General features: G+C 43.0%; 1 protein-coding gene across 1 annotated transcript in view; it reads left to right on the top strand.

The window, feature by feature from the left end:
• LOC146027078 (very-long-chain enoyl-CoA reductase-like) overlaps positions 1 to 12,889 on the top strand; it is a 76,584-nt gene that overhangs the window by 48,749 nt on the left and 14,946 nt on the right. Inside the window, exons 3-7 of the mRNA XM_083158076.1 lie at positions 759 to 810; positions 3,942 to 3,986; positions 7,310 to 7,413; positions 11,254 to 11,369; positions 12,244 to 12,349. Coding sequence (XP_083014202.1) covers positions 759 to 810; positions 3,942 to 3,986; positions 7,310 to 7,413; positions 11,254 to 11,369; positions 12,244 to 12,349 — 423 coding nt within the window. The remainder of the gene's footprint in view (positions 1 to 758; positions 811 to 3,941; positions 3,987 to 7,309; positions 7,414 to 11,253; positions 11,370 to 12,243; positions 12,350 to 12,889) is intronic.

Genomic DNA, 12,889 nt, shown 5'->3' with positions numbered 1-12,889 from the left:
AGTGGCGAGATCAAGCTAAATTATCTATGTATTATAGTGGAATAAGGTTCAGCCTTCCCCAGTATAGTGGAATAACATCCAGCCTACTTGGGGCAGGATGAATCTAAAGAAAACAAATCTATCTATCTATCTATCTATCTATCTATCTGAATCACAAGGGTGGAATCTGCACTAACTGTATGGGATGCAGTTACAATCCCGGCGGTCGGAATCCCGTCGGTCGGGATTCCGGCGTCAGGATTTTGAACGCCGGGATTTAGTACCAATCCCAACTGTCAAAATAAAACGGTAGCATTGGAGGATCAGGGATTTAAATGTTATAAAAAATCCTATTCCTGTGGGGATTGCGGAATTGGGGTTTTTGAACATGCTTAATGTCCCCCGATCCCCGACCGATCACTGATCCCATATATGCTGATTCTTCCAGCGTGTGTGCATGCCTTCCCATGCCATTATTTTGTGCCGTGAGTCCATATGTAAAATTATATGCAAGTGTACAAAAACGGAAGCATTTGCACTACACTGTTTGCATGTTGCCCATCAATAAATTAACTTTGTCATCCATTATTAACATGATTGTACGACCTTCCATCTTTAAAGTACAATCATTACTTAGGCTTTTAGCGTGAGCAGATTGACAGTGGTAAGCGACAATCAGTACTGTAGCAGGCAGATTTGATGGGTTAGGAGTGGTGTTTAGGTTGATTGCTTTTAATCATTCAGATAGTTTTGTTAATTCATTCTTCCTTTTTACATAGGTAGAACCACATCTTACAGTTAGTGACGTAAAATTGATGTTACACAAATGTTGTAAGTATTGCCCTTTCATAATATTTGTTTTAATACTTGGTTGTTATGTGACAGTAACCATTTATAAACAGCCATTTCAGTCTCCATTTAATTTTTATTGGCAGTTTTGTCAAGAGTTAGTACACAGATTCCTGATATAGAGAAATCACTGTAACTTAAGGGCGGGATGTACTGTACTAAGCCAAAAATGCGGTAAAACAGTCAATCCAGTTATCTGCTAATGGTGCTGTTGCAGTGGGGTTGAAACACTGACAATGAATCTTGCACCCCACGCAGCCTTTTCTCATCCCACACAATGTTACTGGCAGCCATGTTTGAAGTTCATGCTGCTGTAAAGTGCAGCTGTTCCCAAGCTAGCTCTCACCCACAAAGAAATCACAGGTTATTGGATTGACCCCTAAGTGTATTTCTGCTATTAACCCCTTCAGTGGTACTCCTGGAATTTTCCAGGCTTTGCTCCAGTGCCCAGACTGGCAATCCCGGAAAATTCTCAGGATTGCCACTGTGTGTGCTACTTAGTGCTGGGCAGCGCCGTTGTGCTGAGCGCTGGGCTGAGCACTGAGCTCAGCTTGAGCCACTGTCCAGATCTGGTGGCCTGGCCCCACCTCCTTCCACCTGGCTGTGTGCGGCATGCCCTTGCTAACGTCACGCCACACACACCTAGGTTACCAGGGGCAGGGCCCGGCAGCAGCTGATGTAGTGCTCAGTGGGGCTGCCCAGCCCCGGGAAACACAGTGGTGGGGTTTTTCTAGGAAGTGCTCGCCTAAAGAAACTCTCCCAGTGGAGAGCGCTCCCTAAAAAAAGATCCACCACTCAAGGGGTTAAAAAACAAACAAGTAGATTACCTGAACTTTTACTGTAAATATTCAGAAATATAATTAAAGACTCATATATACTGTACCTGTACAAGAAGAAGTGTGTAACCGCGCTATGTTACCAACTCGTTTCGCTTTGCAACTTTTTCATCACCTTGAACCACACGGACACCCACCACTTGGATTACAAATTTATATCCATTGCTGTGACCGGACCAGACTTCCTCTTTCCCTTCAGCCATACTGACATCAGGATTTGAACAAGCCAGCTTCTTAACAACGGGACTCCCTAATTCAGGCATCCCTGTGGCTGGAGAGCGCAGTCTCTCCTCAACACTCCTTCAATTGGCCTCCAATTTTTGGGAACTAAAAAGGAAAGCAACCTTGCAACGGACACTTGGCACCAATTCCATCTGGACCCTTGGGTGACTATATCGGTGAATTAATTTACTTTATGGTTCCAAAGACCCTATTATAATACATTTTAATCATGTTTTAATACATTTTATTTTAATTTCTTTGATACACCTGTTGCATGTGTTTAGATATAGTGCGGTCACACACTTCTCCTTGTACTAGTTTCTCTACCCCAAAATATGTAACTGCAGCTAAGCAATCCTACTCCTCCCCTGGCGCCTTCTTAGGACACTCAGGGGTGAATTTATGAAGCTTGGAGAAGTGTTATCTATCCCCATAAAGAACGTTATGAGCAAGGTGATAATGGTTCAGCCAATCAGCTACAATATGTAAATTGACAGGTAAGAGCTGATTGGCTGAACCATTATCACCTTGCTCATAACGTTCTTTATGGGGATAGATAACACTTCTCCAAGCTTCATAAATTCACCCCTCAGTGCCCTATTTTTTCTTCTTCATATATACCTGTGACTGATTGGGGTAATTCAGATTTCGCAGATGATTGTGTTAATAATTTTGTTACATATGGGGTTTGCCAATTCCGATCAAAAAGGGATCATAATAACTCAATCCGATTTTTCAACATGTTGAATGAAGTGATTATTTAGGGCTGTAGACCGCTAGTGGTAACAATTAGCTTATCTGCAGACATTTCTAGTAAAATGATGGGCCTTCCGTGGTTGGCAGACCTGCATTTGCTGAAAAATGCCAGTCTGTAGATTGGGAGATTGGGTAATCTTTAAATTGAAGATAGAAAGCAGAAGATTTGTGAATCTTGTTTTGTGCTTACAGATGTATGGGCCCCATAAGTTCATTACTAGCTCATTTTAATGTATTCAAATGTGCATGCATCCTTCTTAGCATTGGGAGTAACTGCAAATGCAGGAGCTTAATGGGCCCTGCACACGTAGCGACCCACTGAGCATTCTGAGCGATGCTAGACCTCTCAGTATGATCACCCAGCAAACATCGATGTGCCAAATCGATCTCTCAGGGGCAGTGATCTCCGGTGACCACACAGGCCCGACCGATTAATAACCTGCATGCGGGTTATTAATCGGTGGCAAATACCGACACACATCTACACTGCTATGGCCCCCACACACAGCAATGTTAGGGACATTTTCTGAGTCATTTAGTTAAATTATGTAAATTGCTACGTGTGTAGGGCCCATAAGAAAAACATAAAATAAAGTTATATTCTTGGGATATAACTCACACCAGATACCAGAAAGTGTTTGTGAATGCTGCATTTTCTAGCCTGCACATTTACATCAATGACATGCAGTCAGGAGAGTCACTGGTGGCAGAGTCTCACCTGTCATACGTCCAAGATAATAACAGATTTGTCCACTCATCTGTGTTATAAATCACATGTAACAAAGATCAGTAAAATAATATGTTATTAGAGCAATTCAGTATTCCCTTCCAAGGCGAATCCTCACCTCTGGGCTAGTGCTTTAAATGAACCAAATACATCAAGGGATATCAGAGGTGCTGGTTTGTCTCTGACTATAGGTGATTGTGATCTGGTGGGAGTTACAGGACCCTAATTGAAGGAGGGAAGGTTACATCTTATACACCTGCTGACAGGTGGAGGGCTGGCGGGTGTGTCTCCAGCCACTGATCTCACCACATCACTGATTGGTCATAGAGTACTATAATAAATAGGAAGTGCATTTGTGTGACAGTAGAGGTATATACTCCCTTGATTGTATCAATGTCTAAGCTGTAGAACACTACATTATATTTTTTTAGCAGAGAAAAGTAAAATTCTGAGCACTTATCTTACACCAATGTTACTTCTACAAGACTGCACCAAAGCGGAAATATGTCTCTTTTCGTTTTGCATTCTTGCATTATCAATTTAGTCACTAAAGCCTTTTTCTATTTTTGCAGATCCTCAGTGGTATCCGGCACGACAATCAATACGGTTAGACCCAAGTATGTTGAAGATTATTCAATGCTTTAAATCTGTATTATAACTCACGGCGCCCACACTTGGTCCTCAGATGTGTTTTGAACTTTTTAAGTTCAAAACGCATCGCTTGTAGTTCAAATCGCACCATGTTTCAAAAAAAGTATGTGCAGGCAGTCATTTTTGTACTAGATCGCATAGCATCTAGTTCAAATCGTATGCTGTTATAGCGTATCTCATGCAATTTGAACTAGATGCGAACCAAGGCCCTTATTCTGGTTCACTCGCAAAGGCAAATTCCTTCTCAAATGGAAAAAACCATGGGCCTTATTCTGGTTGAGTCGGACGGCGACTTTTAGCTAACTGCGCATGCGTAAGCAACGCAATGCGCATGTGCAACGCTGTGTCTCCGCACTCGGTCTCAACAATACAGTCTAAAAATGTCCACCGAACACTCTCGGGAAATATGGGCGTAATATGGGCGTCCTGTGGGCGTGGTTTCAAAGTGGGCGAAACTGGGCGTAGACGTGGGAGTGCACGAACAGTGCATTCGGACCAGACACGGCAGAAATCATCGGTGAAAACAAGCAGCTTTCACTTCTCAGAGGGCAATGGTTCATGCGCTAGGCATGAATGAAACACAAGAAAAAACAAGAAAAGCAGCGCTGTACAATTAAATCTATTATAAGACAAGTGAATTTAATTTGTTGAAAAAGTATAACAATTTATTAGCACATATAAAAATAATAATAATAAACCGGATAGTTGTGATCCGGGTATAAATAAAACACAATCAATTCATATTAAAATGCAAATGATAAAAAGTTAGGTGTGGTGGATGACCCACGATATAACCTGCTCTGGAATCGGTATGAGTCCTTAGGATAAAAGTCCTTGGTGAACCAATGGGGGATTCCACAGGTTCAATTGGAACCTAAGTCATTGCTGGCTAAATGGGATAATACAAAACCTTTGAATAAATGCTGCTAACACATTTACTTTATTGTTGGTATCTGGCCCACATTTACACTGCACTCAATGGACATAACTGTGTTACACAAATCTATATGCAAATCTGGTGATAGGGTTAATATCAATTGGAAGTAATGTGTTTAATTGTCAATTAGGAAGTAATTGATTACAATTAGAAATAATATCTATGGTACGAGTTAGCCTAATTAGATAAGTGTGTAATGTGGGTGAAGTATGACTTCCGAATATATTTGTGAGGTGGGCGCAAAAACGCCAACTCGGTGCGTATGGTCAGCTTCCCGTCCTTTCGGACGCAGTAAGACCGTGCTAAATCGTTGAGGTCCGACCGCACACGGACGTGTGGATGCAGTCCGAAGACACTCCCTCTTCTGTGGAAGTCCGTCCGAATGAATGCGGGCGACATGTAGGCGTGTGTTCTTTGCTGTTCCGATGTGCGTTGCGTTCGGTCATTTCCGAACGAACGCATATCCAAAAGAGTCAACTAGAATAAGGGCCCATGTGCACTACAGGTGGGGTAGATGTAATGTGCAGAGAGAGAGTTAGATTTGGGTGAGTTATTTTTTTTTTCAGTGCAGGGAAAATACTGACTGCTTTAGTTTTACACTGCAGTAGCTATGCAGATCTAACTTTGAAGTAAAACCTCACCCAAATCTAATTATCTCTGCACAAGTTACACCTGCCCCACCTGCAGTGCACATGGTTTTGTCCATTTGAGAAGGAATTTGCCTTTGCGAGTGAACCAGAATAAGCACCCATGTGTGGGCACGTTGAGTACTATAGAAATCAATTCTGAAATATTGGAGAAAGGGAAAAAATAAGGAGACCTCAACTTTTTGTCCATTTGAGAAGGAATTTGCCTTTGCGAGTGAACCAGAATAAGCACCCATGTGTGGGCACGTTGAGTACTATAGAAATCAATTCTGAAATATTGGAGAAAGGGAAAAAATAAGGAGACCTCAAGTTCTGGAGTGTTAGTCATACTTTAGTATTGTGTATGAAATTGTGCGTATTCTTTGAAAGGCTGCAATGTGTGAGTTCATCTATGAATGATGATTTAATAATGCTGCATATTTTTTGAGGTTGTTGCATATTTTTCTATTTTCCTTTTGTTCACTTTGGGGCTCCTTTACAGTTGGGTGTCATTTCCATACTGTGCATATGTCTGCATCCAAATTTAAGCATTTTACTAACTTGAAAACCTTGCACGTGGCAGGGCTTCTCCAGTGATGATGATGACTCTCAGCAGTACTGTGTAGCCGAATGGAATTCAGCATGTGATCCTCCAGCTGCTGTGGAACTTCACAGATGAGCATGCAGTGGAAGAGTGTGCTATAAGGCATGCTTAAACTGTGCCAGGACCTGCTGGGATGTGTAGTTTTACAGCAGCTTGAGAGCCACATGTTGAATACACCGATCTACAGTAACTGCTTCTCATTGGCTGCTTGTGTAGAGACATCTAAAGGTACAATACTTATATCACATGTGTAGCTGCTACTGCAGGAAAGAAGAAAACACTAGTTGGAGTATCATTGGTGGATTTATCACTAGGCACGTGGCAAAAGTGCCTAGGGGGCGCCACTTGCTGGGAGGAGGCCCTAGCCTGATTGCCTATGTGAAGTTTGGTTGGTCCAACACTGCTGGGCCACCCTTCACCAATGGGCATCATAACATCCACATAGCCTGCTGAAATAGTAATTGTAATATTGGCACTGTGGTGTCAGGAGAGGATGGGCACATATCATGAATGTTAGAATCTCTGGGACAGGGTGTCCACTTTCCAGCTACAGATTGGGAGGATAATGTGGGCTCTGCCTTACTCCCATGACTATTTTAACTTATGGCTTTGAGGATCATAAAAATGATTCATAATTCTGAAGCTTATTTGTGACAATTGAACAGTATTAGGAACTCTCTGCGTGGTGTTGCTGTACAGAGAGGTTAGACCAGGGGTTCCCAAACTGTGTGCCATGGCTCCCTGGGGTGCCTCGGGACACTTGCAGGGGTGCCTTGGATTGGTGGTCCAGGACCAATTAAAATTATTTATGGTCAATGTAAAAGGCAAAAACATTGCTGGTGGGCTGTCAGTAATAAAATATGTGTACAAACAGAAGCTAATCCTGACCCTCATCCATAATTAAACCTTTTGGATGACCTATAAATCAATTTACTTTTTTTCAAAATTTCTGAATAAGAAACTTTTGGCCTAGGGGTGCCGTGAAATAAATTCTGATGCTCTAGGGTGCCGTGATTTGAAAAAGTTTGGGAACCACTGGGTTAGACTAATAGTTCTAGGACAGCAAACGAACTTCACATTCCTACTCCTGCTTTTACTGATCACTTCTCATTTTTGTTATAGAGGGCAGGTCACTAAAGGATGAAGAGATCCTGCAGGATCTTCCAGTTGGCACAACAGCTACCTTATATTTCAGAGACTTGGGCCCTCAGATCGGATGGACTATGGTAATATTTCGGTTCCTAAGGCTCTTAGCACATACTTAGGTTTGGTACTCAGCCAGTTAACTAGAACAAGTTCCACTATCTCAGAAAATTTCTGTTCTTCATTTCAAGCACATTTAGTAATCGATTTTACTAAGTAACAATTTGTCACAGCTGCTTATCATTGGAGACTAAGTGGGGTATTCAATCACCAGCGAGCATCTCCCAACGTGGGAGATGGCCACCGAGCCCTATTCAATGCTGTCTTTCTCGACAGCATTGAAAAGGGGATCTCGGCAGAACAAGCCCGACTTCACAAGCAGTCGGGCTCATTCTGCCGAGAACGGCCGAGAAGTGTCCAGCTTTGGGCTGCAGCTTGCCTCTTCCTGGCCGCAGCTCGACAGCCGTGACCCCAGATTGAATACCCCCTTAAAGGTGCCCGCACACGAGTGATTCTCACATGTGATTTGAACTTTTTTAGTTCAAATCGCACTGCTTCTAGTTTAAATCGCACTGTGTTTATTTTGCAATGGGATGAGATGCGTGCTCCTGTGTAGTCCATATTACAAGGAAAAATAGCAAGTGCAGGCAGGTATTTTTGAACTACAGCGCAGTGTGTCTAGTTCAAATCACAGCCTGTGTAGGGAATCAAATGCGATATGTATATAGATATGTATATAGATATATAGATAGTCAAAATCACATTGCAAGTAGTGAAAATCGCACTGTTTTGCCACATCCGATCCTGATTCGATCCCAATGCGAGGCCCCGCAGCATCAGAATAGAAAGTGGAAATAGACTGTGTAGCTCAGTCTATTTCTACTATGTAGAACGAGGGCCATGCCGCTCCCATGCCCCCCGCCCCCTCACTCCCTGCTAGTCAATGCCAGCAACAAGCTGGGTCAATATCAGCATCCACCAACCGCACCACCTCTTTAAACTCCACTACAAACGGCAACAGAAATAAATGTTGAACAAGGCTTGTATAGCTTTTGTTCCTATTTCTCAAAGCCACTGAGACTTTTTGATTAAAAATATTTGGTTAACAGTTAATTAGTAGAATTTAAAATTTACCATTTTTCTATTTAAAAAAAAAAAAAAGGTCTTCTATAGAAAGTAGGTTAAACAGTTAAGAACTGACAGCAGTATAAAGGAGGCATAGTAATCCAGAGAACGTATAGTGCAGTCAGTGTCGCATTACAGATGTTTGCAGACTAATGCTGTGTACACACGGTACTTTTTGCCTTCCGATGTTGATGATATAGTCAACATCAGATCGGAATCGGATGTAGATCGCAAGGGTTTTAACCATTCAGATCCCGATCCGATTCCGATGCGCGTTCACGTATCGCAAGGCAGAAAGTCTTGTCTGTCTTGACTATATAGTGCAGATCTGCACTATATAGTCAGACTTGTATGCAAATCGGATGTGCCTTCAGATACTATCCACGATCCGATCTGATAGGATCGTGGATAGTATCTGAAGGCACATCTGACCGTGTGTACACACCATTACAGTTAGCCATAAATCCATCAGCAATCATCACGTAAAAATGTGACTTTGATAAAATCACATTACATTGACAAACCACTTATGCCCATAGTTTCCAGTTTAATGAAACAGGTTGATACTTTCTCAGAACGCACCAGTCAAAATGTACTTCAAATGAAAAAAAAAAATGGCATAATTATGCCACCGCAGCCAAAGTGGTGGCAGGGTAGCCGTCCACATGGAATCTGCTGAAAATGGCTCTCCAAAAATGGCCGCTGCCGTGGAGTAGGCAGACGTGAGAGGTCTTACTGGACTTCTAATGTCTGTCAGGGGAGCGCAGCGCATACAGAGCTACCAGAAGTGTTGGATTCCAGGAGCGCTGGTGCTCTGTGCCCCTGGCAATGTCAACTAAACCCCTGGCAAAAAGCATGTAACCCATGCCATTGGCAACGGCATGTAGGTAAAAAAAAAAATCTATATATGGGGGTGGGGTAGAAACATTTTGGGAAATAACATGAGTGTATGGGGGCTTTTGCATATGAGCTGTATTGTGTACAGAGAATCGTGGGGATAATTGTTACCTGTGCTCCGTTTAGTTTTTCTGTTAATGTTTTGTTCTGAGGTGTGCCATATGTATGCCGCTGTGTACCACTTGTGGTGCCTCATGAATAAAATGTAATAATAATAACAACGGGCCCACTGCTTCACCTGTACCGTTTCCCATATATTTGAAAGAATAATTCCATAGGCCTTCTCCTTTACCTACATAACCTGGGGAAACACATCCATCTTTAATGACAAGAAGATCCTTTCATGTAGCCACACACTGTTTACTCAGGGAACAAAGGGGGTGATTCTAGATCACACGCAGAGAACTGAACTCAGCCCCTACCCCAATGTTGCGGGAGCCCAGATATTACATACGTACCAATAAATCTGTTAAATTTCATCATCATCTAGCGCTACTATTTTTGTGTATTTTTGTATTTTGACTGTAGAGCCTTTCTGCACATGTGCAAACCCCTACTGTTAATGGCAGTGGCGAGTTGCTCACTCACTGGGCAGTTTGCAGTGGGGAGGGCAGAGGGGTGGTGGTGGTACTGTGCCATTCCGTTGGGTGCGCGGGTGGGCCAATGCCTGCCGGGTGCGGGCGGCTGACATCACATGACGTCAGCTACTCGCCCTCTCTTTGACCCCCAAAGAATTACCTATTTACACCACTCACAATTTTTGGCCAAGCCGTCATCAATTTTTTTTATCCTGAGGTTACAAGATCAAAGCTTTATGTTCCTACTTCCAGCATTGTACGGGTACAAGACTGACCATTTAATCCTCTGAGGACTTTCTTTTCTAATATCTTGGACCCATGTACACTTACTCTTGGATAGACTGGCCGTGAACATGCATGTTTAAGTGAAGTCAAGGGCATTAGGGGGCAAGTCAACTACACCCAATAGGCATACAGTACATCTGATTTGACTTATTCAAGTTCCTGGCATAATGATGGATATATTGTATTTTATTAACAGATTTAAAGATAAAAACATTGTTAAATTCTAATCCTAATACAGACATACAAAATGAAGTGTACAGTATTTAGACATTTTTTTTGTTTACTGCAAACTCCACAATGTTCATTTTGGTTGATTTGAGTCACTCACTGCACATCCTGTAGATACAGGAAGTTCTGTATTTCCCATTAATCATGTGCAAAAGGGACACCACTAGTTGAGAGTGGCACAGCAGTCCCCCTGCATCAGTGTTTTCCAGTGTCTCAATTCTGCTGCTGTTATTTGCACATAGAACAAAGAGTATATCACCCATGATGCAATATTGGGAGGTGGGCGCACGTGCGCTCCAGGAGCCTGTAACATTAGGTTTGTAACAAGGAGAGGCTCTGAAACATTCAATATGCAATTCAGGAAACAGAAAGATGAGGTTCTCAGCCCACGATAGATATGCAATGTGAAAGGGCCTTTTAATTTCCTCGGTCCAGCAACTCAGCATTCCAAATTGTGTTAAAAGAATGGTTAATCCCAAATCGAACCCAGGTATTTGTGAAGCGTGAACGAGTAGACCCGGATCCCGTTCACACTATGGAGGAGGCAGTGCTTGGGGACAGCGTAGCTTCAAGCACTGTCTCCTCTTTTGCCCTTGATGATGCGCTGGCGCTCCGCCCAGTCCCTGTCTCACATCAGTGTCCCGGGTCGCTGAGGGGACCGAAGCCTTGAAAATGCCGGGTCGTCCCGGGACAGGCTTGTATCCAAATCCCATGTGCGACCCAGCATTTGCAATGTGAAAGGGGTATAAGTATTCACTATTCTCATGTAATTTTCATGAATTTCTTGTAATATAATTTTATATTTTCCAGGTTTTTCTAATAGAATCTACAGGACCACTTTTTGTATACTTTTTATTCTACTTCCGAATGCCTTTTTTCTATGGATTAGCCAAGGCTTTTACATCAAGTCCTCACTCCGTTGTTCAGTAAGTTCTACTTATTTGGTACTTATGTATTATCACGGTGCCCATCGCATCGCATGCCACTAATTAAGGTATGCGATGGACCCGATTTCAGCCTTTTCCTGGGGCTGTGTATACAATTTTAATATCGCGTCGCATCGCATGCCATGATAATGGCATGCAATGCGATGGACGCGATTTTCCATTGATTTCCATGTTAAATGGGCCCCCCACACCCGATTTTTAATTGTAAACCCACCCTGATGGGTTATGAGTATGTGAAATGCCCCCCCATTGTTAACACCACCCCACTATCAACGCCAACCCGAAGTGTGGAGTTGATTCTATAAAGTGTGGCGAGCGCAGCGAACCACCGAGCCCAAACTGTGGCGAGCGGACGCGTATACCTGTGAAGTTATGCGCGTCCCCTCGCGGGGCTCGCTGCGCTTGCCACGCTTCGGGCTCGGTGGCTCGCTGCGCTCGCCACACTTTATAGAATCATCTCCACGCCGACGTGGATAGTGGGGGAATGAAAAGGTCATAGGACGCGTACCGCCGCCCCTCGTGAGCTCGCTGCGCTCGCCACGCTTCGGGTTGGCATTGATAGTGGGGTGGTGTTAACAATGGGGGGGCATTTCGCATACTCATGAGCCATGAGGGTGGGTATACAATTAAAAATTGGGTCTGGGGGGCATTTAACATGGTCAGAAGCCATACAATTAAAAATCGGGTAAAATCGCGTCGCATCACATGCGATGCGAGGCGATTTTTCATTGTACAATGCCCTGCGAAATAAATCGTGGGCGCCGTGATAATACACAAGTACCACTTATTTTATTTAGATTCAGACTTACAAAGTGTTGGTTTTGGCTTTACTGAAAAATATTCTCTTCTACAGCTTGGCATGCTGCTGCCATTCGTTCCACTATATCAAAAGGTTTATTGAAACAATATTTGTTCATCGATTTTCACATGGAACAATGCCATTGAAAAGTATTGTAAAGGTAAGTGTGTCCAGTATCATGCAAGTTTGTGGGTGTGGATTTAAAGTTGATCACTCAGACAAAACCGATTCTGCAGAAGCGTCTGTCTGATCCACACATTGCATTAAAAGGGTCATGCGGTGTTATACCATGCATGTAGTATTAGCCAGCAAAATATATGGTTCTATTTAATAAGCCTTGGATAGAGATAAGTGGACGGAGATAAAGCATTAACTAACAAGCTCCTAACTATCACTCTTGAAACACAGCCAGTAACCTGACAGTTATGAGCTGATTGGCTGGTACTTTTTTTCCGTCCACTAGATCTCCATCCAATCCTTAGTAAATATACCCCATTATGTAGTTCATGGTGTTGATCTCTTAAGGGGTGGGATGCGCTAAAGCAAAAATGGGGTAAAAAAAACCTTTACCAGGGTTTTTACCGCATTTCGATAATACTAAAACCTGCACGCAGGGTTACCGCAATGGGCGGTATCGCCAGCAAAACCTGGCGATACCCTATAGAAGCCTATGGACTTCTTATCTAGCACCTTCCAGGTG

This window comes from Crinia signifera, chromosome 8 (genome assembly GCF_055691185.1).
Source record: "Crinia signifera chromosome 8, ASM5569118v1, whole genome shotgun sequence".
Classification (NCBI taxonomy): domain Eukaryota; kingdom Metazoa; phylum Chordata; class Amphibia; order Anura; family Myobatrachidae; genus Crinia; species Crinia signifera.
The sequence above is the reverse complement of the archived record's forward strand: the minus strand, read 5'-3'. Positions and strand labels throughout refer to the sequence as shown.